A 26,432-nucleotide genomic window follows, 5' to 3' on the forward strand; every position below is an offset into this window, starting at 1 on the left:
CTGATCATTCTTTGGGAGATTACAAAAAAACCAAACTCCATGAGCTAGAAGCAGCATTTAAAAAAAAAAAAAAAAAAAAAAACAGACTCAAGCCCTGCAGATGTGATATTTTTGAATTGGGAAGTATGTCTCATCAATAAGCACAAGGTATTTCAAAACTACATGAGTGAAGATATTTGAAAAGCAAAGAATATGACTCCCACAAGCCAGATGAAGATCTTCCATCCACTGGTTCACAGCACCCTCACAGACACATCTTGTCGGGGTCCACACACAGAACCCCCACTATTTGTTCTATTAGCTTTCCTGAGAACGGGGCTAATAAGATGGATTTTATTAACTCAAGTACACTGAACATACTAAGTTAAAAGAAAGAGAAATCCTGTCGGGAGAAAAAAACAAGTCGACGCACCTCAGCTTATTATTATTTGGAGCTGCAAGTGTGGGGTGGGAGGAGACAGGTAATGCTGAGAGAAGAGGGAAAGGAGGTGGCTGAGACAGGAAGGCAGCTGATGCTGATGGAGACGGGGGATCCTGTCTGCAAGCCGCTGTCTGGGGGAGGAGCAGCAGATACTGACTGCACAGGGCTGGGCTTCGCAGGAGAGACGAGACACGACGGCCTGAGCTCACCTGGAGAACTGAAGTCTGTGACGTGGTCCAAGGTGGAATCCCCGGGGCCCAGTCTAAATAAGTACATCAAACAGAGACCGTGGGGAGCGGCCGACCCCATGCGCATGATAGGCGGTCGCAAGATGGCGGCTGGCCGAGGGCCAGGAGGCGGGGTTGGTCCCGCCAGTAGGCAAACAGGAAGTCACGGGGATAGGCTGATGCCCTAGTTGCGATTATGTCATTGCTACTGGCCTATCAGGTAGCGCCCAGTGGAACCACGGGGAGAAGTGATTGGTGGAGAACTGTATATAAGCAGCTCATTTTCCGCTCGTTCATTTGCGTGTGTTCTGGTGGGCGGTTCCTGTTTCTCCAGGCCCTCGAAAATGTTCCTAGTCATTTTAGTGTCGCTGCTGGATGGTGACGAAAGACAGCGAGAAAAGTGGTAGATGTTCTAGCTGCCCTGGTGTTGCAGTTGCTGAAATGAAAACAAGCAGTCCTTGGGCCCAGTGCTGTGGCCTAGCAGCTAAAGTCCTCGCCTTGAACGTGCCAAGATCCCATATGGGCTCCGGTTCTAATCCCAGCGGCCCTGCTTCCCATCCAACTCCCTGCTTGTGGCCTGGGAAAGCAGTCGAGAACAGCCCAAAGCCCTGGGACCCTGTACCTGTGTGAGAGACCCGGAAGAAGTTCCTGGATCCTGGCTTTGGATCGGCATAGTATCAGCCATTGCACTCACTTGGAGAGTGAATCATCGGATGGAAGATCTTCTTCTCTGTCTCTCCTCCTCTCTGTATTTCTGACTTTGTAATAAAAATAAATAAATCTTTAAAAAGAAAACAAGCAGTCCTTTCTCGGCCAACAGACAGATTCAGCCTACCCAAAACCAGACCTGGACGACTGCAGGAGGAAATAATGGAGCACACAAGTAAAAATATAAAATTTATTTCTCTTCATGGTATAACATTTCACATTCTGGACATGGTTCCCAGAGAAGAGAGAAACGCTCCTGAGCATGGATGACGACCCTCTCTTGGCCATCACACACTGCCAACGCCGGGTCAGGGGCACTCGCTTCCCCCGGAAAAATGTTAAGGCTCAGTTTCTGGAAGCTAATCATACCACTCAGTTTTCTGCTTAGGACCCTGGGGAAGATCAGCAACAGACCACAGAGGGATGGAGGTGAGGGGTGGAGGGGAGGGGTGGAGGGGAGGGGTGGAGGGGAGGGGTGGCTGCACTCAGCCACTCATTCACACAGATCACACTCAATGGGACTCCATTTTTTTTTCTTTTTTAAAGGCTCATTCTACTTGAAAACCCTGTATTTAGTTGCAAACCGGCTCCTAGATGAAAGGGCAGCAGAGACAGGATCTTCAGCACATAAATGAGAAAAAGCATCTAAGCTCTGTATAACCAGTTGCTAACTTCAGAGTCCTGATTTGGGGAGTTACCTACATATACATGCATACACACAATTAAATTATTTTTCTTTGGTGAAGCTAACCAAATGGTATTTGTCTTCCAATATACCAGCAAAAAAAAAAAAAATCACATTTTCTTTTCACTTTCAGATCAGGTGACCCTTCGGACCTTGCGACAGGAAGAAGAGAACCATCGTGGTAACCTGGCATGGATGTGTGCACCATCCTACCACTGAAAAGTTTGAAGGGAGGCAAAGATATGCAAACAGAATTCGGGATATTTTTAAAAAATCATTATATCAACAAGTACCAAACACATTTTAGAAGCACCTTTTCCTTCATAAAGTATTTTCGTTCAATCAGTAATGATGCAATCATTTTATAAAAGACTGAACTTGAACTCTGTGAACTACCTGACAATACCAAGGGGCTAATTCTAGAACAACAAAAGCCAAATGGGCACCTCTGTAAGTTCTGCCTTTGCCCACAAAGAGGCAGAAACAATCATCCTGTAGAAAAAATTAAAAATGAAAACAAAACAATCCTACCACCACCAAAAAAAAAAATCAATTTCTAAGGGAAGTTTTCTGAGAAGCCAAGTTTATCTGCAAGATGTCATCCGTCCGATTTTGAGCGGAGCAAGCCATTGCCAACAATCATCTTGCTGTAGTTCTTCTGCTGTTCTTCCCGGAAGCTGTCCTTCACCTTCCCTCGCTTCAGCCCTCCGTCCCTGGGGAGACAAAGGCCAGGCTGTAAGACCTCCTCCCGGGCTGTCTCCCTGAGCAGGAGCCTTCAGGCTTCAGTCTCTGCTCTCCTCCCATCCATCAAGTACTTGTCACTTTGAGAAAGGAACGATTTTTTTTTCAATGTTTTGCAAATGTAAAGAATAATGGCTCCACTCCATTTCTTCATAGAAGTTAAGATCGCCAACTTAGACATTTGGATTTAAACAAGGATTGTTAAAGCACAGACTAGCGTCCTATACTTTTTCCTAAGAAAACAAAATACTGTTGTTGCTTTTCACCCACGTAGGTAGGTCTGACTAAACACCGTAAGGAATATTTAAAATAATATATACACGGTAAGTGATGGAAAGCTTTCAATTGTGTGGGTGGATTCTTTACAGATAAATGGCCTAATCATTAGTCTAACCAAACCCTGTGTTTACCATGGTATGTGTTCACTCCAAGTACTGCCTTTCCAGGATTTAAATCCCAGGACAGAATAAATCAACAGAATCAGAAACTGCATTGAGCCAGAAGCTTGTGCCTGTAAGTAGTATTCCTCCATTCAGAGTCCATCATCTTTTTTTAAAAGACTTTATTTATTTTTATTAGAAAGTCAGATATGTAGAGAGGAGGAGAGACAGGAAGATCTTCTGTCCATTGATTCACTCCCCAATGGCCGCAATGGCCAGAGATGGGCTGATCCAAAGTCAGGAGCCAGGAGTTTCTTCGGGGTCTCCCACGCAGGTGCAGGGTCCCAAAGCTTTGTCCTTGCCCTCCACTGCTTTCCCAGGCCACAAGCAGGGAGCTACATGGGAAGCAGGGCCACAGGAACTTTAATTGGCACCCATATGGGACCCTGACGTGTGCAAGGCAAGGACTTTAGCAATTAGGCTACTGCACCAGGCCCTCATCTTTAAGCTCTTTTTGGGGTGGTGAGGACACTGAACTGCCTAGGTTACTAGGGCTCTGCATGCCTTTCCTTCTTTGGGAAACACAAATAAAAAAAAAACAAAAAATCTGGGAAGAACCTGAGCTAGTAGAGGCACTATCTACCTCCTAACCTAAGGTTTTAGATTTAGATTCTAAAAACACTTACCATATTGTTACTGTTTAATTTTAATACAATTAAGCAGCAGTGGTTAACAAGGGCTTTCTAATGATGACAAATGATCCCAGGTTAGCCAGTGAACTCAGTCCCATGAGGACAGAACTTGAACTCCATACAAACGCTACCAAAGAAATGTTCTGAACCACACTGGGCCCCATACCGGCTAGCACACACAGAAGTCAGCTCTGGGGTCACCTCAGACAAAGGGTGTTTTGGAGACACCCTACACCCTGCCCCCTCAACTGAACTGCTGGACTCAGCACTCAAACCACAGGGAAAACCTCAGGATCTGTGGTCTGACCATGGAGTGCAAGTGTCAGACTGAGCATCCTTACTTTCCCAATCTGGTGCAGTGGACAGCATACCCAGATGCACATGGAGGACATGGTAGGCCAATGGGACCGTTAGAGGTCACCTACTATCATAGCAGAGGATGGAGGGAAGAACAAACTGGACAACTATCCCAGCCAAGCATTGACAGCAAGTGTCTGGGCAAGTGGAGACTCCAGGGTGAACTATCTCAGCCAATGGACCTTGGGCAGATTTCCTCATCATTGGAGCAAGAAAATCATCAGCATTTCAGAACTATTGAAACCACTGGACAGTACCCTTGGAGCATGTTCCACATCGAGGATCCTGGGATGACAGGGGGTGGCCATCTCCATCCTAGGGCACTGATGCAATTAGGGTGCTGGCGCAGCTTCTCCCCTACTCTCCCCACTTTCCCATGACACAGGAAAAAAAAATTGGAAACAAATCATCTCATCCACTTCCCTCCATTCTTCAACCATTCTGAACCTGATCAGTGATCCACATGGGTATGCATCCTTCTCAATTATGTAAACATCACCAAAAAATTAAAAAAAAAAAAGGCTTAGCGCAGTAACCCAGTGACTGAAATACTCATCTTGCATGTTCTGAGATCGCATATGAGTGCAGTTTGAGTCATAGTGGCCCTGCTTCCCATCCAGCTCCCTGCTTGTGGTCTGAAAAAGCAGTCAAAGAAAGACAGCCCTGCACAACTGTGTGGGAGACCTGGAGGAATTTCCTAGCTCCGGCCGTTGAGGCCATTTGGGGAGTGAATTAGCGAATGGAAGAACTTCCTTTCTCTTTCTCTCCTCTTCTGTGTATATCTAACTTTTCAATCAAAATAAAACAACTCTTTAAAAAATGGCATGTGGTCTGAAAAACAGAAGAAGAAAACTTCAGAAGACCACTGCAGATCATTCTGATGGGGAACCTGCTGGGTGCTGCCTCCTCCAGGCTCCTCTGCATCGCATCTGCATCTCTTCCCTGAGAATGACGCTACAGATCCCAAGCTCCAGAACTTCCAGCTCTTCCTCACTGCTCACAGTTAGAAGTAGTCGGGCTAAGATGTCAGATATGAAGAAGGGCAGAAAGAGCTTAAGAAAATTCACGAGGAAACCAGTTCTAGTAGAAAAATGGATCACTAGGGCATCTATGGACTAACAGAAGCTTGCCATTATAGCTCGCTCTGCTGCCAGTCGTTTGATTTACTGTACCTTGCTCACAAATGTCAGTCTTAGCATACGTGTGAGGGCTATAGAGCTGCCCTAAGTCAAGAACTCATACAGAACCCCACGCCTGCACAGCTGGCAACACCCACAGGGGCAGGCCACCTTCCACAGTGCCACTACAAGGCTTCAGCTCTCAGTAGGTTCCCTCACCACCTTTGCCAGTGAGCATAAAAAATTTTAAGCTATAGAAATGAATGGTTTCTTCATTAGCATAATGGATGCCAGAAACAAGCTCTCCTAGCTAAATTTGTTTTTTTTTTTTTCAAGGAATGGATTTAAAAAGGTCATAACTGCCCATCTTTGCATGAAGGAATGGAAAAACTAGCCATCCCCTTGCAGAGGTCCCCTCCCTAAGCCCTGGGTGCTGCAGCTGGTTCTGAAGGCATCCAGCCTTACTTCGATGGCTGAATCCAGCTCAGTCTCAAAGAACTTTCAGATGAAGTATTTGGTTTTTTTTTCCCACACCAAAATAGACAGCATGGATCTTACTTTTAGGACTTAAGAAAAAGAAAACCATTCTGTAATGGCTTGCTGATGCATCTGTATGTGTGTAAGAAATTGACCTCCCATTATAACACATGTATGGTTAACTCCGTCTGCTACAGACAAGATGTTTTTAAGTCCTCGGCATGCCCGTGTTGAAGCCCTAGCTCCCAGGTACTGGGAAATGGAGTGTTGGCCGGCAATTAGGGTTGCATGACATCATGAAGTAGGGCCGCACAGTGGAGAAACGGGAGAGCTCACTGTCTCTCCAACGCTTGTGTCAGGACAGATGAGCTCATGCAAGACAGCTGTACGAGGAGGAAACAAACTAAAACCATAACTATTCATAACTGAGATATTCTACCTCTATGCCTTTATGTTTTCTTTAAAATATTTACAGCTAGAGTTAAATATAAATGAGCCTGGAGGTAAGCTTTTATCTTCCAAGCCCACCCCATTCTCCATTCTTTCTCTAATAATACAACCCTACATTTTAGCGAGGCACATGGCCACCACGAACACAGTCTAGGGGACCAGCCTGCTCTATGGTGCTGTTACCCTAGAGCTTGAGTCTGACAAAATGTGTCCAAGAATGAGTAAAATGTCCAGTTCTTAAAGAGCTGGGTAGTGAAATTCCCTTCCTGCTACTCATTTGCGGTACACACTGGGTAAGTTTGGAGAAATGGAAATGATAGTCTTTTTGCAAAAGTTCTTACCAAGGTAGCTCAGTCAGTCCTCCTTGTATGGCAATAGCAGACTTAACCCTGTTTGCAAACTGAACTGCATCTTCTCCTTCCTAATTAAAAGAAAAAATAGTGTTAATAATGCTAAGTTCATCCTGTGCATACAGTGTATAAATAATACCTTGAAATTGTCTCATCATCTTGCATATTAGCTTTAAAATACAGATTCACATTTAGCTCAGCCAGTTATACCAAGTATCATCTATTCCATCAGGCAAATTCATTGCTGTATTACTTTACCACATGAATATATTTATTTTGCTCATTGTTGGTTTTACTCAATGATTCTGTAATATCCGTAAGCTCAACAAACCAACAGCAATTATAAAGCTATATGGAAAAGAATATCTGAAAATCAAAATGGCTTTATTTGAAGAGAGCTAAGTATATTATTAAAAAGTGGTATTTCCGAGAAAGCAGAAATGCGTGATGTGAAAAAGAAGCCACCCAACTTTCAGTGAAGTTTTCTAGCTATGACTGGGGCTCAGGCATAGCAGGTAAAGCCACCATCTACAATGCTGGGATCCCATGTGTCCTGGCTGCGTCACTACTAATCCAGCTCACTGCTAATTCATCTAGGAAAGCAGTGTAAGACAGCTCAAATACTTAGGCCCCTCCAGCCAGGTGGGAGACCCAAATGAAGCTCCTGGCTTCAGCCTGGCCCAGCACTGGCTATTGTGGCCATCTGGGAAGTAAACCAGTAGATGGAAAATCTGTCTCACCTTCTTACTCTGTACATTTTCAAAATGACAACATTTTCCTTTAAGAAAAAAAAAAAAAAAGATTTCCTAGCCTTTATTCAGACAGATAAAGCACCAAGAGCAGCTGTTATCTGGGAATACCTCTCTGGTCATGGGGGGCATGTACCACACGTCACAGACGATGGCCCAGCTGGTCATCATTCGAAGCAGGTAGCTCACCATGTTGTATTTACTGCTGTTCCAAAATGCATCCCCAAACTGAGGGTTATACTGAGAACAAAGAAAACAACCCAATTACAAACTAAGTCGTCGTTTCTCTTATTCATGTCAATGCTGTTACAGTGGTTGGCCAGACGCTTCCATCAGACCTCAAAAAATGTTACTGGGGTCACAACTGTGGTGCAGCAAGTTGGGGCATTGGCTGAAACATCAACATTCCACTGGGGTAGAGGTTTGGGTCCCAGCTACTCCAGTTCTGACCCAGCCCTTTGCTAATGCATCTGGGAAAGCAGCAGAAAATGACTCAAGTACTTGCGGCCCCTCCCACCCATGTGCAACAAAGATGGAGTCCAGGTTCCTGGCCTCAGCCTGACACAGCCCTGGCTGTTACAGCCATTGGTGGAATGAATCACTGGAGAGAATGTTTCTCTCTCTGTTTCTCTTTCTCTCTCTCTCTCTCTCCCCCTCCCTCTTTTTTGCTTTTCTTTCCTCCCTCTCACACTCCCTTCCCTAACTCAGCCTTTCATACAAATAAATACATCTCTTCAAAAGACAAAGTTACTTCACTTGATGGAACTGATAAAAAATCTTAACCCAGGCAAAGTAACTCTTCCAATAACATCTAGCTGACTACCTAAGACAGGCCCAGAGCGCTGTAATAATGGGGTTAGGAAGTAACTACGAGGTATCTGCATCCATTAACTCCTAGGGGGACAACAGTAGGGTCAGAATCTGTTTTGTTTCTGCTGCATCATTCGCACTCAGTACAATGACTGACAAGTAGTCACACAGTGCCTGTCTGTGCACAAATGAATGGAGACATAGAAGCAGAAAGCAAAAGGAGCAGAATATAACAAACCAGTGAGTCTGACGCCAGGGGATACAGTGCTTTCCACCCTTACAAACTTCAGGCGTGACATTACATCAAAGCGAAGGTCTAAGCCAACACTGCTGTTGTTACGGTTGGATGTTTACCTTGATGGCCACAGGATGAATGGTCCCTCCAATTTCAAAGCTTCCCTTTTTAAACATCATAACTGAAGTATTATTGATACAGGTGCCTACAGTGGGGTAAAAGTAGGCGAGAGAATATTTTTAAGGATGGTCATTTTTCTAAAAGAAATTTCAAAAGGAATGATTCTGATATAAAAACAACTTGAAACATCAAAATTACATGCATTTTACTACTAGTTCACTAACCAAATCTTTCATAACGACTATTCTGTCAGTTCTAAGCAGCTTTAAGTACAAAAATTGGCTTTGCTACTACCCACTCTAAGGAAATAACTTTACAACAGGTGGCAATTTCAATATGTTTAAAACACAGGCCTCGATAGTATTCAGCCTGGTGGTTAAGGAGCTGGTTGGGGTGCCCCAGGTGCCAGATCTGTTCTTAGTTCCAACTTTCCGCTATCGTATAAATCTGGCAGGCAGCAGGTGATGGCTCAGGTTGGTGATGGCACTGTCCAGAGGAGACTTGCATTGAGTTCCTGGTCCCTGGTTCTGGCCACACCCAGAGACCATGGAATTTCGGGGAGAGTGGGTCAGCAAACAGGGGCTCTGTCTCTTTCTCCCTGAAAAAGTCATGCATAATTTCTCAGATCACTACTAAGAACTGACTTTTAAAATCAAAAAGGTAGCACAATCAAAAAGGTAGCACAATCCCAACAGAAAGCAGGAAATGAACAGCGTGGGGAAGAGCTTCCCATTCCTGCAAGACAGCAGGTATCAGGACTCTAAAAATCCCAAATCCTAGAGCAATTCCATTTTTTCAACAACCAGCCTGGCAGGCAGCCCCTGTTCTTACCTTCAGGAAAGATTAATATGGGTAATTTTTTCTTATCCGCAATATGTTCTCTCAATCTGTGAAGAAAAATAAAGAATCAAAATTCCACCTTTACAGAGGGGCAAGGGTCCTTCCGGCGTCCTTTCCACTCTACGAGCACAACCGTGTCTGTAAAACAGCCAGGAAATAAACTCCAGGTGCGCTCTTTCTGCTCGCCTCCCTTTCTCTAATTTCACGGTCCGTGATTTTCAATGTGGCTGCCTACTCCCCGGAAAGAGAGCACAAAGTCCTATGACAAGGCCTTGGTATCCCCGGATTTGAGGCTGTATGCCTTTCTCCCATGTGCCTTTCCCCATCTGAACTGCTGGGCCTGTCTGCACTACACTCAGCAAGAGGAAAACTCCCCAGATGAGTCCGGCTGGACTTTGCTCTGAAGCCCACAGCATGCAGGTGAGGACTGATTTGCCAGCAGATGTTCTCCCTGCAGCTGGCCCTGGATGCCTAGTCCTGCTCACAGAAAGTGGAAAGGGTTGAGGTAGAGAGATCCCAGCTGCCAGATTTCCCCAGAGCAAAGAACTCCCAAGATATTCTTTCCAGCTGAAGCAGATTTCAATACATACTTTCCAGGGCCAAGGGCAAGCATTTAGCCTAGTGGTTAACATGCCCACATCACACATGGGACTACCTGGGCTTAATGCCCAGCTCTGGCTCCCAACTCCAGCATTCTTGCTAATACAGACCCTAAAAATTAGTGGGGATGATTCCAGTTTTTGTTACTCATATGGAAAACTTGAACTGTGCTCCTAACTCAAGGAATGGGGCCCATCCCTAGCTACTGCTGATGATTTTAACTCTGAAAATTCAAATGGAGTGCACCTAACTCACAGTGATAGTGACATTTGAACCTTCTAATCCCAACACCTATTCCACTAAAACCACAGCATTACGTTTAAAAAAAAAAAAAACCCTTCCTAAAAACAAGTGATAGAACAGAGAAATCCAACTACAAGGACATCTATATGTCCTAATTTTGATTTGCAGTCCTGCTTCCTTCTTGGAAGGAAGGTCTAGATTTATTCAATTTTATATGAGTTCATTAATACAGAAGAAATTCCCTGCTTACCTCTTAGTAACCAGGTGTCGGTCCTTCATTTCGGAGCGTTCAAACCAGACATGTGGACAAGCCTTGACCATAGCTCTCTGAATTACACCCATCAATCCACCATGAACCTGGCCAACCTAGAAGTGCCATGTGAAGAATGAAGTGCCAAGTTGCCCAAAGAAAGCTTCATTTGAAAATACCAATAAATGCCTGGTCCCCACTCAGAGACAAGGTTGACTGCCTTCTCCCAGCTGAAGGTCTTAGTTTTATTAAAGAACTTGAAAAAACAAAATGTAAGCAAAAGTACTCTTTAGTAGTTCACTTGTAATTTGCAAAGTGTGTTGCTGCATCAATGATCGTTTGCTTTTAAAAAATGGAGAAATGTAAATTAAAATCAGACTGAAATAAATTAAAATCAGACTGACCAAGATGTAACAAGATGCCTGATAATATAACCGATGTGCAGCTGGAGGAAACAGGCACTTTTAATACACACTGCTTGGAAGCAGAATTACACACCAATGAAAGGAAATTGGGAAACATCACCAAAATGACATTTATATTAATCCTTTATATCAATAATTCCTCTTTAAGAAATTCACTCTGAGGATATACCTCCAACAAAATAAAAATACATATGCCCAAGTTATTAATGACAGCATTACTCATTACAGTAAATGACTGGAAGTTATCTAAATGCCCAAATAGAGGACATACTAAAAAAAGCAATAGTACGTACTTATAATGGAGTACTATGCAGTTGGGAAAAGGTCAGGTTGATCTCCACAACTGAGGAGTGATTTCCAGGATATAATGGTTAGGTTAAAAGGCAAAACAACAAACCCGGTATGCTACCTTTTGTATAAAAGAAACGGGAAATCACATCTACACATGGTTCTTTCTACAATAGCTACCCCAAAACTAGACTGGAAACTTACAAGGCAGAAATAGAATGGGATAGGATGAACATGGGAGGGCATGACTTAGGTGAGTATGCCTTTTTCATTTCATTTGAATACCCTATATATCCAAAAATAATAAAATTCTATCAATAAGGACAGTAACAGTAAACTGAAGCAAACGAAGCTGATTGTATTTTAAATGAATAAAAGAACAACGTTGAAAAGAGTGGACAAAAAAGAAAGAGGAGACAAATCCAAGAAACTTAGCAACAACAACAACAACAACAACATGATTTGATGCTAAATCTTCCATTACCATCAGATAACAAGAACTGCAAAACATCCTGAACTCTATTCACTATGAGCAGTTTTTCTGGCTCAGTTTGGTTTGGTATGGTTGTTGTACAATATGCAAAGCAATTCTGAAACAATTTAAGATGCACAAATGGTCTTCAAAAAGTTCTTGGAAAACATATGTTAGGAAAAAATCATATAGATTTCAAATCTTGTGCACCAAAATAAGCGTACCCCTTCCTTCCATTTCTCCACAAACGTTTGGCAGTGCCATTATATTGTGTGATTCAGAGAATGCAGGTTGGCCCTTAGGAGAGACTTACTTGGAACACCCACATTCCTTAGGGGGGGGGTGGCTGATTTAAGTCCCAACATGACCTCTGATTCCAGTCTCCTGCTACTGTTTACTCTGTGAGGCAGCTAAGGATGGCTCCAAAAAAGTAGTTAGGTCCTTGCCACCCAAGTAGGAGACTGGGATTAATTTCCAGGTGCCTGGATTCAACCCTGTCTAGCCCTGGCTGCTGTGGGTCCTGAGACTGAACCCACAGACGGAAACCTCTCTCTGTTTTTCCCTGTCCCTCTCTCTGTGTCTCTATACCTCTTAAAGAAAGTCAAAATTACACCAAAAAGTTTTAGAAACAAATAGGAAAATGAGTGAATATGTTGCTATTACTAGGAGAACCAAAAAAGAACTCTGGAAACTGGATATATCAGTATACATTCAGACTTCCACTGTAAATAATATAAATAAATGTAGTGGTTAAGGTCCTCTCCTTGCACACACCCAGGATCCCATATGGGCGCCAGTTCTAATCCCAGTGGCCTGCTTCCCATCCAGCTCCCTGCTTATGGCCTGGGAAGCAGTGGAGGATGGCCCAAAGCCTTGGGTTCCTGCACCCACGTGGGAGACCTGGAGGAAGTTCCTGGTTCCTGGCTTTGGATTGGCTCAGCTCCAGCCATTGCGGCTGCTTGGGGAGTGAACCATCAGATGGAAGATCTTCCTCTCTGTCTCTCCTCCTCTCTGTATGTCTGACTTTCCAATAAAAATAAATAAATCTTTAAAAAAAAAAGACAAATAGTTACCAGTTTTGTTTCTGTTTTTTGTTTTTTTTGTAGACAGAAGAACAAAGAGCCAGGACACGAGAATATAAGTGATAAAGAACTGTTACCAAGACAAAAGTGGATACAGGGTATATGGAATCTCAAGTGATATTATTATTTTCACAACTCTTCAGTTAAGCTGAAAACTATTTCTAAATTTTCAAAACAATAGGGAGCTTTGTCTGGCACGAAAAAGTAGACCTTAGAAAAGTCGATGAGTGATGTAATTAATGTTATTAAGTCATTCCATAATATACATGTTGACATCATGTTGTATATCACATACACACAATTTTCAGTTGCTACCAAAAAATAAATTTTTTAAAAAGTCATTGCTGAGAGTTCTTTAATGTTTTCAAATGAATAACTTATGTTTAGCCAACTACCACAATCTCTGGAGGATGGTGCATCATTTCCTCCAACTTCTGCCTGCACCACATCAATTTAAATCCAATTAACTTTAGATTTCTACCACTCAGCTTCTTAGATAGCTCAAAGATACTGTGTTTTTTCTAAAGCATGGCTCATATTGGAACTGTGGTTAAATGCAATCAAAAGGCATGGAAAATGCCAACAAAATTCTGAGGCCCTCAGTCATCAATGGGTCTCAACTCTGCTGACCAGGACACAGAAAAAACATGGTGCCAGAAACACAAAGTCATGATTGAGCAGTGTTTTGGGTTGGTTGCCTTCCCAGTACTTCTGTACTGAATCTTCACCTCCAGTGTGACAGTTTGCTCTGCTCATGTCGCAGCCCTTTGACCTTCCACGATGTGAAGATGTACAGCAAGAAGACCCCCCTGGGATGCTGGTGTTTACAATTCCAAGCCTCCAGGACTAGCAGCCAACACATTTCTGTTTGCTACAAATTAACCCAGTCTGTGGTATTGTTATAGTACTCCAAAACAGACATGGACAGGCAGGTTGGTTGCCTAAGTCTCTACTTCATCTATATCATAATTTCCTCCATAATAGCCCTAGCTTCATGAGGCTATAGAGGAGGTGAAATGACGTAAATGAAAGTACTTGTGTAGTATTGCATATATTACATATATGCAGAAATGGGCTGGGCCCTACTGATAGTCCTTGGATGTTCTTTAGGGCAGCCATGAATTACACTAACATTACACATACAACTGTATTTGCATGATCTACATGTCTGTCGTTTTTCTCAAGCATCAGGTAAAAAACATAACTATACAAAAATATATAACAACTTACTCTTAATCTAAAAAAGATTAAGAATCATCAATTCTTACAATTCATTAGTCTGTTCATAAAGTAGGCTAAAGTTGCTTTAGATTTGAGAAGAATTTCATTATTTAGAGAAATTTGATAATATGTTAAAATGTATACGTCCAAGAATTTTATATCTGAACTTATAATTTATACAGATGGTATATAACATATGGCAATAAACAGGAATTTTAAAAAAGATTTTTAAAAATCCCTTCAGTGATCACCTAAGACACTAGAAAGCTAACACAGACATGTTTCAGCACTCACACTTTCCATCCTGCAGCCAAAAGTCAGCAACAGTTCCCCCCAAATGCCTTCCCACAAAAGCACGGCACATGACTGCCACTACCATTGGAGTCAGCAAACTCCCTCTGAGTTCAGTCACCACCAGCAGAACATGAAGAGCAGGTACCTCGGGATCCCAGCCCGGTCAGTGTATTCCACGTTTTCAGATATCCTGCAGAACTCAGCTAACTCATAAAAGAGATGAAGGAAATCCTAACACATTTGCAAGGACAGCAGAAAAACCCAGACTTTAAACAGTGCCAGAAACCAGCTCCTATTCACCCCCAGGGTAAGCATTCTCAAGGGCTTTGTCGAGTGGGCTCTGTGGTTTGGTGTTGAGTTCTGTTCTCTTTTCTTCTGAGGCTAGGTAGGGATAGAGACTGAGAAAGTCAACATAAATATTTGCTTTCTTGCTAGAGCCTCATTGAAAAATCCAGATGTGTTCTGATGGTATGTAAGTTCCTGAAGGAAGAGAAAACCAGGGGATTTATACCACTCTAAGGAAAACTTTCCAAGTGTGAAATACTTGGAAGAAAAATGGCATCAACTTGGTACAGTTCTATCAAGTTCAAATGTGTCTATATTCCAGTAAATAAATTTCTTACTAGTTTGAATACAATGACTTCTTTCTCACCCAATATATTCTTGATGTAAATAAATTCTGTAACAACTACAACAGTATAATCAAAATAGCCAGTGTGAACTAACTTTCCCGTTTGTGCCAAAATAAACCATTTGAGCAATCTCCACAACACAACTACTGAAGGACCAGTCAGCTGCTCTTACCATGGCGTAACATCCATCTGTTGTTAAGATCAAAACATCTATTGGGGAGGTATGGTTGGCAACACAAATGCCTCCCTTCTGGGGTCTGTATTGCCTGAAATTATAAGCAATGGTAAACATTAAACCTTGAAAAGTGGCCACTACTTCCTGAACAACATGTAGAGATTCACTTTAACTTTTTTAAATGTGTAGTTACTTATTTACTTATTTATTTGAAAGGTAGTTTCAGATAGTTGAAAAGAGAAACAGAGATCTTCTATCTCCTGGCTTAGTCTTCAAATGGCAGCAATGGCCAAGGCTGGCCCAGGCCAAAGTCAGAATCCAAGAGTTTCGTTCAGGTCTCTCACTTGAGTGCAAGGGGCCAAAGCCTTGAGCCATATTCTGTTTCCCTCCCAGGTACATTATCATGGAGCTAGACCTAAAATGAAGCAGCCAGGACTGGATCTGGTGGCCAAATGGGATGCCAACATTGAAGGCAGTGGCCTAATCTAGTATGTCACAATGCTCGCCCTCTTTGCCTTTCAAATATAATGAAAACTACTTTAAGAAAATCACTATAACTTAGCTAGTAATTTTCCTCCAATTCCTTTGTTCTCTATGATTGAGGGTGAAGAAACCAGAACAATATAGTACTATGTTTTAAGGTAGGGTTGTAGAATTTGGGAAGTGGCAGAACTGAGGCTAGAAACCAGGCCACCAGAATCCAAGTCTTTCCACTGCACAAAGGCCTTTCCTTGCCATCATTCTGACAGCCAGACCTAGCTCATGCTCTGACCCTCCTACCTCCTCCACCACCAATACCAGAGGTTCCATCTCCTACTGTAATGTGGAATCACAGAGAAGCACAGAGCCAGGCCTGTGCACAGTCAATGCCCAATGCTCAGGCAACACAACATGCTCATGGCTATATTCCTGCCTAAGACCACTTTTTAGGCAGTGTGTCTGTGCACTGTTATGTCTGTGAAAGAGGGAGGAACACGGGAAGTATGATGCCAACGGCTCCCTCCCATGCACTGCTCCATGTTCTTATCAACTCAAGGATGGATTTACCAAGATAAAGGCGGGCAGGAAGGCAGCACTCACTCACTTGTTATGATAGTTAATGGTACCAGACAGGGCTCGCACACAGATGCGACAGCAGGTCAGGTGCACCAGTTCACTCAACCTGTTTTTGAGGCTGAAGCAAAAACAAACAGAAAAAAATCTTTATTATTGTGTCATACGAATGTGCTGCTTCTGAATTCAACCTTATTGAACAAGATCAACTCCATTCTTATAGTTTTACCAGCTCAGTCAACAGCACTGAACAATACTGATGGAGAGCAGTTCCCATCCTACCAGAGTACTGTAAGATTACTTGCCCAGAGGAGCCTAATTTGCTTTGGTCTCAGCCTTACGAGCCTGCCGATTATGGGTGCCCTCAGTCTATGTTCTTTCCTCTCTTCACTCATCTTTTAAAAGAATAAATTCTTAAATGTATATGAAATATGGTAAGATGCCAAAAACAGACAAGGATGATAAAAAGAATTTTGACAAATGGGATGAGAAGATATATGCAACTTACTACCTGCCAGTGAAACAAATACTCCCAGCAAACACAGCTAAGAAAAAAAGAAAAAACCACATTTGGTGATGGCTGCATGGAAGGAAACTTTTTACCTGCTGTCTGGCAGCTGCCCAACCAATGTAGTTCCAAGGACCAGCAAACTAATCCCAAAAAAAGCCAAGGTAACCCTAAAAAGAAAACACAAAAGTGTGTTAAATGAAAGAAAGATGACCTAAAAGTTCACACATAATAAAACTAAGTTATAAGGTATCCATACTATGGAATATGATGCAATCATTAAAAAATTTAATAAGTCTTTAGAATCAGATATGGAAGAATATTCCACAATACATGCTAAGAAGAAAAAGCTAGGCTAGCTTTGCAGCACATCACCTGCAGCACTGTCACCCCATATATGTGCTGGGTGAAGCACGGGTTACTCACTTTCAGCCCAGCCCCCTGCAAGTGCGCCTGAGGAAGTAACAGAAGACAGAAGTCCTTGGGTCCCTACCATTCATCTGGGAGACTTGGATCAAGTGTCTGGCTTTACCTTGGTCTAGACTCAGCCACTGTGGACAACTAGGGAGTGAGCCAGTGAATGTAAGATCTCTCCATTTCTCTTTAATTACTTCAAATAAACAGTTTCTCTTTAAAACATATAATAAAAAAGAAAAAAGCTAAGTAAATTTCAGAATATTATAGAGTACAACATCATCTACAAAATAAAAACACACTCATGTGTCAGTAGTCCCTCTAAGCATAGAAGAAACCTGAAAATGTGTTCACGAAGCTGTTACGTTTGATCTAGGAAATTATCAACGGTTAAAAGTGCTGATGAGCAAGTGTTTGAAAGCTCTTTCATAATAAAAGCACCAACAAGTATCTCCATGGGGAATCCTTTAATGTGAAACTCTTGCCCCTTTCCCTGGATCAAACTAACACGGAAATGAGCAAATGAGTGTGACAGACAACACCCTTAATCTCCAAAGACATTTTCTTCTTCTAAAAATTGCTTTCAGAACATAATTTAATCATTTCAAGAGCAAAGCAGTCATGGAATTAGTCAATGGAATTAGGATTCATCAAAAAGAAAAGGCTAAAATTTCAAAAATTTTCAAGAATAAATGGAGACAAAGAGAGAGATTTTCACCTACTGGTTCACACCCCAGATGGCAACAGTGACCAGCCCAAAGTCAGGAGCCAAGAACTTCTACCAGGTCACCCCTGTGACTACAAAGGCCCAGACACTGCTTTCCCAGGCAATTATCAGGAAACTGGATCACAAGTGGGGCAGCCGGGACTTGAATCAGTGTCCATGTGGGAAGCCAGTGCCACAGGAAATTGGCCTTACCCACTCAACCACAGTGTTGGCCTCATCATCTCGTTTTAAGAACAAAAACAGGGCAAATGGAGTCTTTAATAAGAAATACAAGTCTTTAAAAACAGGTCTAAAACTTCCTTCCTGAACAATAGATAACTTTGCACATGCTCTAGTACATGAACCTGACTGCAGCACTGGCTGAAGGTTCAAGCAAAAGTAGAATTTCATTTGGTCATCAAAGCTGAGATGATCCCCAAAAGACATAACCACCCCAATGCCAGGACATTGGCAATATGAGCATAAGAAATGGGAAAGAACTTGGAGATCTTCATTTGCCCATGCTTAAGCAATGCTTTCACTTGTCATTCATCTGAATGAGGCAAGTATTAGCTACCCCAGGGATGGTGAAGAGATTTCAATCCATGTGCCAATTTTAGTTAACTGACAGCAATTTCCTGGAAAGCTCTGATGAGAGGATGCCAGGGCCATGCTCAGGAAAATGAAGCAACGTGATCACAGCACTGCTGAAGCTGGTACACGGGTCTACTCCCTGCCATCCCAGGCTAAACAGGCCTTGCCTCCTGGGCTCTGCACTAAACTTCCAGAAACCTATCCCTCAGGGTGGCCCCTGTATCAGGCAGCACTCAAACTTAAGTATACCAGAGGACCCACGTGGAGAACATCTAACGGATGTGAGGAGAGATTTTTTTTTCTTTTTCTGGTAATGCAACAGCACGGGATAACGTCTGCTTCTGAATGGCTCTCTCCACGTGGCAATGACCCTCAGGCCTACATCCTCTCCTATGAAGGTCTGAGCGGCTACAGAGGTGTAAATGCAGGCCGAGACTGCTGCTCAGCTGCTAGAGTGGAGCTGACACTCACTGAGATCTCCTTTTCCTTAACTTCACTTTTATGTTCATCCTCACATTGTCTTTGACCACAACGGCAAAGCGGAGTCTGATTATCAAATACAAGTAGATGCTGGATTCCAAATATATCTTCACTTAGGCAAAATGCACAAAAGAAGACTAGATTCTTATAACATTCCTACACAAGTGGTGGCATTTGCTAGCTGGAAAGGGGTAGAATTAGCACCCGAGATTCGTAGGCGTCCACTACCTGCATGGTTTATAAAAGGCAGTATCAGGCAGGTGACTTACCTCAGTGGCAGCAGGACACAATAGCGTACTAAGACACCCAGCACCCACACCATGGTGAGCCGCAGGCTGATGTACTGGAAATTTACATTGGTTCTTGTGAGGAGATTCCATGACACTAGCTCCTCTGAGGAAAACCTCTGGGTCACTTCATCTTCCACGATGGCTTCCAATCCCTTCTTGGAGAAATAAAACACGTCAGAGAGCTCAAAGTCCCTTCCTCGCAGACCAGAGAGCCCTTTCTCCATGGGTGACTCATCTCTTTGGATAATACCTTAAAAGAAAGCATCAGGACATGAGAAAAACACCGTAGGACAGAAGAACAAGGGACAGACGGGACAACTTCACCTGTGCAGAAAATAGGAAACAAGGAACTAAATCTAATAGGTCACATGAAGCAAATTTCAGAAATAAGAGACAATCACAATGGGAAAAGCATTGACATGACCGAGTCTGCACGTGATGGCCTCTACTCAATCACTGTAATTGATCATGCAGGAATTTTGGACCTTGAAACCCCAATTGTTTAGATTGCTTTCCTACACATCAGTAACCAAAGAACTCAGAAAACCAATTCTGCCCAGACTGTATAAAAATAGACTTCTGTTCTCCCTTAATAACAACCATAAAGTCAAAAAAGCAAGCAACATCATATTTACCCCAGATGTTTTTAATGTGCAAAAATTACTTAAATTCAAATCCAAAGTCATAGCAAAGTAGGGAAAGTTCATAAACTGGATTCCTGTAAGCAACATCATTAATAAATATATTAAAAACCTTAGTAATCAAAGAAATGTGCATGATCTCATCATATTTATATTATCAAATTGCATTGTTTTTGGTAAATGATAAAGTTCAATGATAAAAATGATACTGGTACCCTCATATTCAGCTTATCCAAGCGTGGAACTAGAAGCATCTTGTCAGAATCAGTCTGGCATGAAAAGACTAAAAATAGATTTTTTCTGATGATCAATAATTCCAATTCTAGGAAAATAATTAAACTGTGTTCACTATAATATTCATTATAACTGATCCAGATAATGTCAAATGTGCCCATCAATACAGGCTCTGATACAAAAGACTGAAACTGTCGGTTAACTTTATGAAACACACAGACACATGAAAACCTTCCAGGGAAAACAATAGGTGTTTTGGTTTTCTCTGAACAATGGAACTAGGGTTCTCTTCCTACACAGATATATATATTTTTTCATCAAAAAATCAAAAATTTTTAAAGCAGTACAGATTTTTATAAATTGTAAAATGACCATTGACACCCAGTTCTTATTACCAACTCTAAGTGACAAAGTTGTCAAAGAGTAGATATATATATACCACATCATATATATATATATACATACATTTATATATACACACACACATATACACGATGATTTACAAGGGATTTACTTGCCTACATAAGGCTACAAAGAAAAAAAAATCTTTTCTTTTGAAGGTAAACATTAAAATATGAAGTTCACTGAAAGTCCCGTTTCATTTCTTCACTTTCCTAGCAACTAGGAAATTAATGAAAAAAGCAGAGAGAGCTGACTCCTCTACGCCTGGAGAACCAGCCATCTGCATAAGCAGAAAGTCCTGTAAGCCTCCAGCTTTTTAGTTTTGCAAAGCAACAGCAGCACAAGCAACAGGGGGAGACTGGAAAGAGGGCTACGAACAAGAAGTGAAATTCTGTTAAACTTTCTTCACTCTGAAAAGTTTCATTAGTATCAGTGGATGAACCAAGAGAGTATCCCTACTGATTTAGCCCCTTGCCTAAAGACACCAGTACCACTGAGCAAGTTACTCAAGCCAAGTGCTGGCCAAAAGTTAGCAGTGCAAGAGTTTCACTATGTAGCAACATGTTGTTTGTTTTTTTTTTTAATTTTTAAGTCTAGAAGGCAAGGAAGAACACGTTATCCCATTAATCTCTGAACAAAATACGCCAGTGACAGTGAGCAGTTGCTCTAAAAATAACCTTTCAGAAGGGCCAGGGTGAGGAACACAAGCTCAGATTGCATCATAGTATTGAACGGAGCCAAGAGAGATCCCTAAAGAGCAGGCAGCTGTCCCCTCACCCCGCACACCTGATGTGCAATATTTTCTCTACACTTTGACCTAGTGGACTCTGTGTAACTCAAAAGATCAAACACCATTTTCTATTTTGTTCAAGCATCTTTCAAAACGCATGAGTAACTGCAGTACACCTAAATGATTAATCAGAAAAAGTCAGAGAAATCAGTGAGAAAAAAAAAAGCCACAAGTACAGCAAGCAGTTCATGACAGAGTAAACACTAACAACTGAGTGAAAAAAGCTGTTCAGCCCGCCACTAACAAGAGAAATGCACGCCGGTACAATTAATACAACCAGTACAGCCATGCTGCAAAACAGTCTGGCACTGTCTAGGAAACTCACAGGTTTAGAGGCCATGAGGCCTAACAACTCTATTCCCAGGTATAACTCGAGGAGATCTTTATTTTTAAAAATACACACACTTCAAATCTACTATAGGAAAGTTATAAAAATAGATCAGCTCACCCCGATTTAATAAATGCCTGCTTTGTACCACCTTGTTTTACCGTTCTATTTTTTACATATAAAAATATGTATTTTCTGGACCACTCAAAATGTGTTAGACAGGATGCCCCAACCCTGGATATCACAGTGTACCATTTCCTTAGGACGTGGAGTTTCAGTTAATCGCAGGACAACTGTCAAAATCAATCAAGGAGGTTGACATGAATGCTACACAAATATTTCATCTAAAGTTCTTAGTCAAATTTGACAACTGTGCCAGTAATATGCTTCATAAAAAATTTTTTTTCTGGTCCACAAGCAATCCAGTCATGTTTGTCTCGATATATAAAGTTAGGTAATTCAGCCTTCCTTTGTCATTCAAAAGATTGATTTTTCTTTTAAGTACAAGCTATTTATTTTGTGAAGTATCTCTCGTTCTTCCTTTGAGCTTATCTTAGATGCAGGTCTATACTTTGGGCACTAACACTGCAGAGGAAATGCTTCTCTCTGCCTCAGATCAGGAAACAGAATAACGGTGAAGCAAATCAATGAGGCCCATAATCAGAGGTGTGCAACTTTAATGACTTAAATTTTCCCCATTTTCTCTTTAGGATTAGTAAGCATCTGTAATCAATAGGTAACCATAAATGAAAGATATGTAAATAAATATATACTGCCATTGGATATTTAGAATTTCAAACTATGGATACTCAGATAGTTATGTCAACTAAATAATAATTCTTATCTCAATAATTCTTGACAGCATGAATCTCTGAAAATGGTATTTTCTCATTCTTTCATTACTTTCACATTGATTGCTTGACATTTCCTCAAAGAGAAAATCTTTTTCATTATCTTCTAGCAAAACTCATAAAATTCATGCACAGAATCATCATAATATATTAATGTATTATACATAACACAAGAACACTTTGATGCATTGACTGCGATAAGGAAGTAGTAGAAACCAAAGGTCCATTAAAGAGAGGCAACATAAAGGGAAACTTACACCCAACATATACTTCACACACACACACTCTCTCTCTCTCTCAACTACCCAGAGTTAAAAGACATTACCCAAGGTTAAAAGACATTACTACATAAGGTTAAAACACATTAACTATATTCCCTTAAATGATTCTCAGGCATTGGAACGAACAAAAACAAAGAATGATATGTGAAAGATAAGACTTCTATAGATTGGAACAATATAAAACAATAAATCACACATATTGAAGACCTATCTATGCAGAAGTATGAAATCATGCCAAAAAATAAGTAGCAACATCCGTACAGTAGTTTCACGGGGTGGCAATTTAATGGGATCAGAAAGGGATACTCAGGGGATTCCATTGTTTCCTATATATTTTCTTTTTTTTTAAAGATTTATTTATTTATTTATTTTTATTGGAAAGGCGGATATACAGAGAGGAAGATCTTCCGTCCAATGATTCACTCCCCAAGTGAGCGCAACGGCCGATGCTATGCCGATCCAAAGCCAGGAGCCTCTTCCGGGTCTCCCACATGGGGGCAGGGTCCCAAAGCTTTGGGCCATCCTCCACTGCTTTCCCGAGCCACAGGCAGGGAGCTGGAAGGGAAGCGGGGCTGCCGGGATAGAACCGGCGCCCACATGGGATCCCGGGCGTGCAAGGTGAGGACCTTAACCACTTGCGCCACTGTGCCAGGCCCATGCTTCCTATATATTTTCTTTAGTAAGTTACATGGTAAGTACTTATACTTTGGAGAACTCAGTTGTGCCTAAGATAAAGATCTGTATTCCAGAAGAGCAGATACCAGCTAAAAGCTCTCCCCTACTAATACACAAAGTGTGAAAAATGGGTCCTACTATAAAAGCAAACATTCAAAGAAAAACAGTTGAAAATATAACGTGGCTTCCTCCCTGTGATGTACTGTCTACTGGGGGTCTGAATTACTGTCTGGAAAAAAGTACTCAATTAATTAAAATATAAGGAACACTCACTATGGATCAAGTATCAAAATTACAGATTAAAAGATTAGTATTTCTCTTGGCACCAAAACAAAAATGTTCTTGAAAAGACTAAAACACTTCAGTACACAGATAGAAACACTTATCAGATTAACAAGCACAGATAAAATGATCGTAATCATTTTAACACCAATAGAAAGCCCAGTTAGTTTTAATAAATTAACAATAATCTGTCCGAGTAACCCACAGGTTTTTAATCTGATACCCCCAGATAACAGGAGCAGAGGGGTCTCTCCTTTCATATCACAAATTGAAAACAAATCATCAACATTTGAACTTTGTCCTTCCACCAAATGCTTTGGCCAAGCCAACACTTGAATGAAATAAAATTAAAATTATCTTTCCATCTCATGCAAGGGATAAATTGCACAAGTTGCCCTGTGCCCCTGTGCCTTAGGCAAGTCACTTGCACATCAATTACCAGAAAGAAGAGGCCTGTGGCAATGGAGACAGAAGTTAAAGCCATTACAAGCATAATGAACTCTAAATTAATTGAGTGAACTCTCGGAATAACCGCCTGTTTATAAATCACAGTTTTAAAGTCCACAAACTATAAAGCAAGCATTCTACGCAATTAAGGAGACCAGGGTGGGAACAGGCCTCGGAAGGACGCCCACAGCTGTTATCATATGGTCTGAGTCCACCTCTCCAGCTGCTGACTCCACTCTCCTACAAGGGCAGATCCTGGGCCGCAAGTGCTAATCCCAGCACCTGGGTTCCTGCTATTCATGTGGGAGGCCTGGACCAAGTTCCCACTTCTTGCTCTAGCCCAGTCCCAACCATCATGGGCAACTGGAAAATGAACTAGCTGTTCAGAGCTCTCTCTGCTTTGTAATTAGGTAAATTAAAACTTAAAAAAAAAAAAATGGGAAGGAAGAGAAAGAGATTAAGAAAAAGAAAAAGCAGGGAGAGAAGGAAGAGAGGGAGGGCTGGGGAGATGAAAGCGAGGAAAAAACTTAATAGGAGTCCACTATAGACAAAAAAGCACTCAGTAGCTTAAATACACCAGGCAACCCCTAACCCACCAAAGTCTCTTCTCCAGAAGCCAGAAGCTCAGTATTTGGAACACACTGTCTTAGAGAAATCTTGCTTGCATAAGTCCATTTTACCAAAGCTTTACCCAATCACACACTTAATTCAAAAGCATATGGTCGAGCCCAGCATGATAGCATAGTGGTTAGAGCTCTCGCCTTGCATGCGTCAGGATCCCATAGGAGCACCAGTTCATATCCCAGAAGCCCTGCTTCCCCTCCAGCTCCCTGCTTGTGGCCTGGGAAAGCATTCAAGGATGGCCAAAAGCCTTGGGACCCTGCACTTGCATGGGAGACCCATTAGAGCTCCTGGCTTAGGATTGGCTCAGCTCCAGCCATTGCAGTCACTTGGGGAGTGAACCCATTGGACAGAAGATCTCCCTCTCTGTCTCTCCTCTCTGTATATCTGCCTTTCCAATAATAATTAATTAATTAATTAATTTTAAAAAACCATACGGTCAGATGTCAGTGCAGCACATTAAGCCACTGCTTGCTAACAACAACACTCAATAACTGAGCACCATTCAAATCCCAGCTCCTCTACTGGAGCTCCAGCTCCCTGCTAACATTCCTGGGAAGGCAGCAGCAGATGAACCAACTACTTGGGCTCCTGCATCCACACGGGAGACATGGATGGAGTTCTGGTCTCCTGGCTAGTCAAGGAAGTAAATTTGTATGTTCCTAATGCTACTCTGGTCCATGAACATTACATTTCTATTCCCCTCTCCAATTATTAAACAAATAGGCAGGAAGGATGCTAGCTGTCCCAGCACCAGCTATTGGTCATAATTCCTTTACTGGCCTGAGAAGTTACCCCGAGATTCACATACATGGCAAGGACACCAGGCCAGGACCTTTCCCTACTGACTCAAACTTTCATCCTGGCCCACAATGTGGCTGGCCTGATCAGAGTCCAAAGTGAAGTAGTAACAATAACCACCTGGATGTCAGAATTTCTGCACAGGCTGAAATTAAAGAAGAGGAAACATTCATGCCAAGAGAAAGGTATGCTAAAGCAATCACTTGGACACAGTTCAAGGCTGGGAAGGGCCTTCTGCCACCAGGACAGATCCCTGACACCTACCACCAATCTCCTTCCAGTTCTTCTCTTATTCCTTACTCGCAACACTTAGGAACACGTTACTTACACCAAGCACATGGGTTTCTAATCAACCTTCTGTCCCCTTTCACAGTAATTCAGCTAGAGGGCCAGCACTGTGATGCAGCAAGTAAACCAGCTGCCAGTAGGGCCAGCATCCCATATGGACACAGGTTAATTCACAGTTCAATTCACTTCCGATCCAGCTCCCTGATAATGCTCCTGGGAATGCAACAGAGGATGGACCAAATGCTAGGGCCCCTCTGCCCATGTGGGGTATCCAAATAAATTCCTCTTGCATAGCCAGGCCCAGACCAAGCTCTTGTGGTCCTTTGGGCAGTGTACCAGTGGACTGAAGATCCGACTCGGTCTCTTTCTCTGTTCCTCCTTCTCTGTAAACCTGCCTTCCAAATAAATAAATCTTTAAATAATAATAATAATAATTTGACTATCATACCATAAGGCTAAGCTCTAAATAAAGCTGTACAAAGTTTCTAGGACTTCAGCAATTTGATCTCGCTTATTTCATAGTAATACATTTATGTTTCTTATTATCAACACTTCCCCCCAATACTCTTTCTAAAAAGCTTACTTTAGTACTATTAAGTATAATAATAAGTATGATATAATAACTATGCAAAGAAAAGAAATCTATTTTTTGAAATACATACTAAAGTACATGAAGACAAAAAGGACATGGACATCTGAAATTA

The 26,432-nt window shown here is 41.9% G+C and overlaps 1 protein-coding gene across 3 annotated transcripts in view; it reads right to left on the reverse strand.

The window, feature by feature from the left end:
- Positions 1 to 902: 902 nt before the first annotated feature.
- Positions 903 to 26,432, reverse strand: part of GPAT3 (glycerol-3-phosphate acyltransferase 3) — a 51,513-nt gene continuing 25,983 nt past the window's right edge. Inside the window, exons 3-12 of one of the 3 annotated variants that reach the window (XM_040966584.1) lie at positions 19,067 to 19,337; positions 16,699 to 16,773; positions 16,127 to 16,216; positions 15,040 to 15,133; positions 10,454 to 10,569; positions 9,352 to 9,407; positions 8,520 to 8,605; positions 7,467 to 7,595; positions 6,598 to 6,677; positions 903 to 1,084 (exon numbers count right to left, since the gene is read on the reverse strand). In XM_040966584.1, coding sequence (XP_040822518.1) covers positions 1,003 to 1,084; positions 6,598 to 6,677; positions 7,467 to 7,595; positions 8,520 to 8,605; positions 9,352 to 9,407; positions 10,454 to 10,569; positions 15,040 to 15,133; positions 16,127 to 16,216; positions 16,699 to 16,773; positions 19,067 to 19,337 — 1,079 coding nt within the window. In that variant the 3' untranslated portion in view covers positions 903 to 1,002. Of the gene's footprint in view, positions 1,085 to 1,532; positions 2,755 to 5,671; positions 6,190 to 6,597; positions 6,678 to 7,466; positions 7,596 to 8,519; positions 8,606 to 9,351; positions 9,408 to 10,453; positions 10,570 to 15,039; positions 15,134 to 16,126; positions 16,217 to 16,698; positions 16,774 to 19,066; positions 19,338 to 26,432 lie in introns of those variants that run through there. The other 2 variants (XM_040966583.1, XM_040966585.1) reach the window with 2 other exon arrangements.

The sequence above is a fragment of the Ochotona curzoniae genome, unplaced genomic scaffold, assembly GCF_017591425.1.
Source record: "Ochotona curzoniae isolate NIBS_2020 unplaced genomic scaffold, NIBS_Ocur_1.0 scaffold_4506, whole genome shotgun sequence".
Taxonomy (NCBI): Eukaryota; Metazoa; Chordata; class Mammalia; order Lagomorpha; family Ochotonidae; genus Ochotona; species Ochotona curzoniae.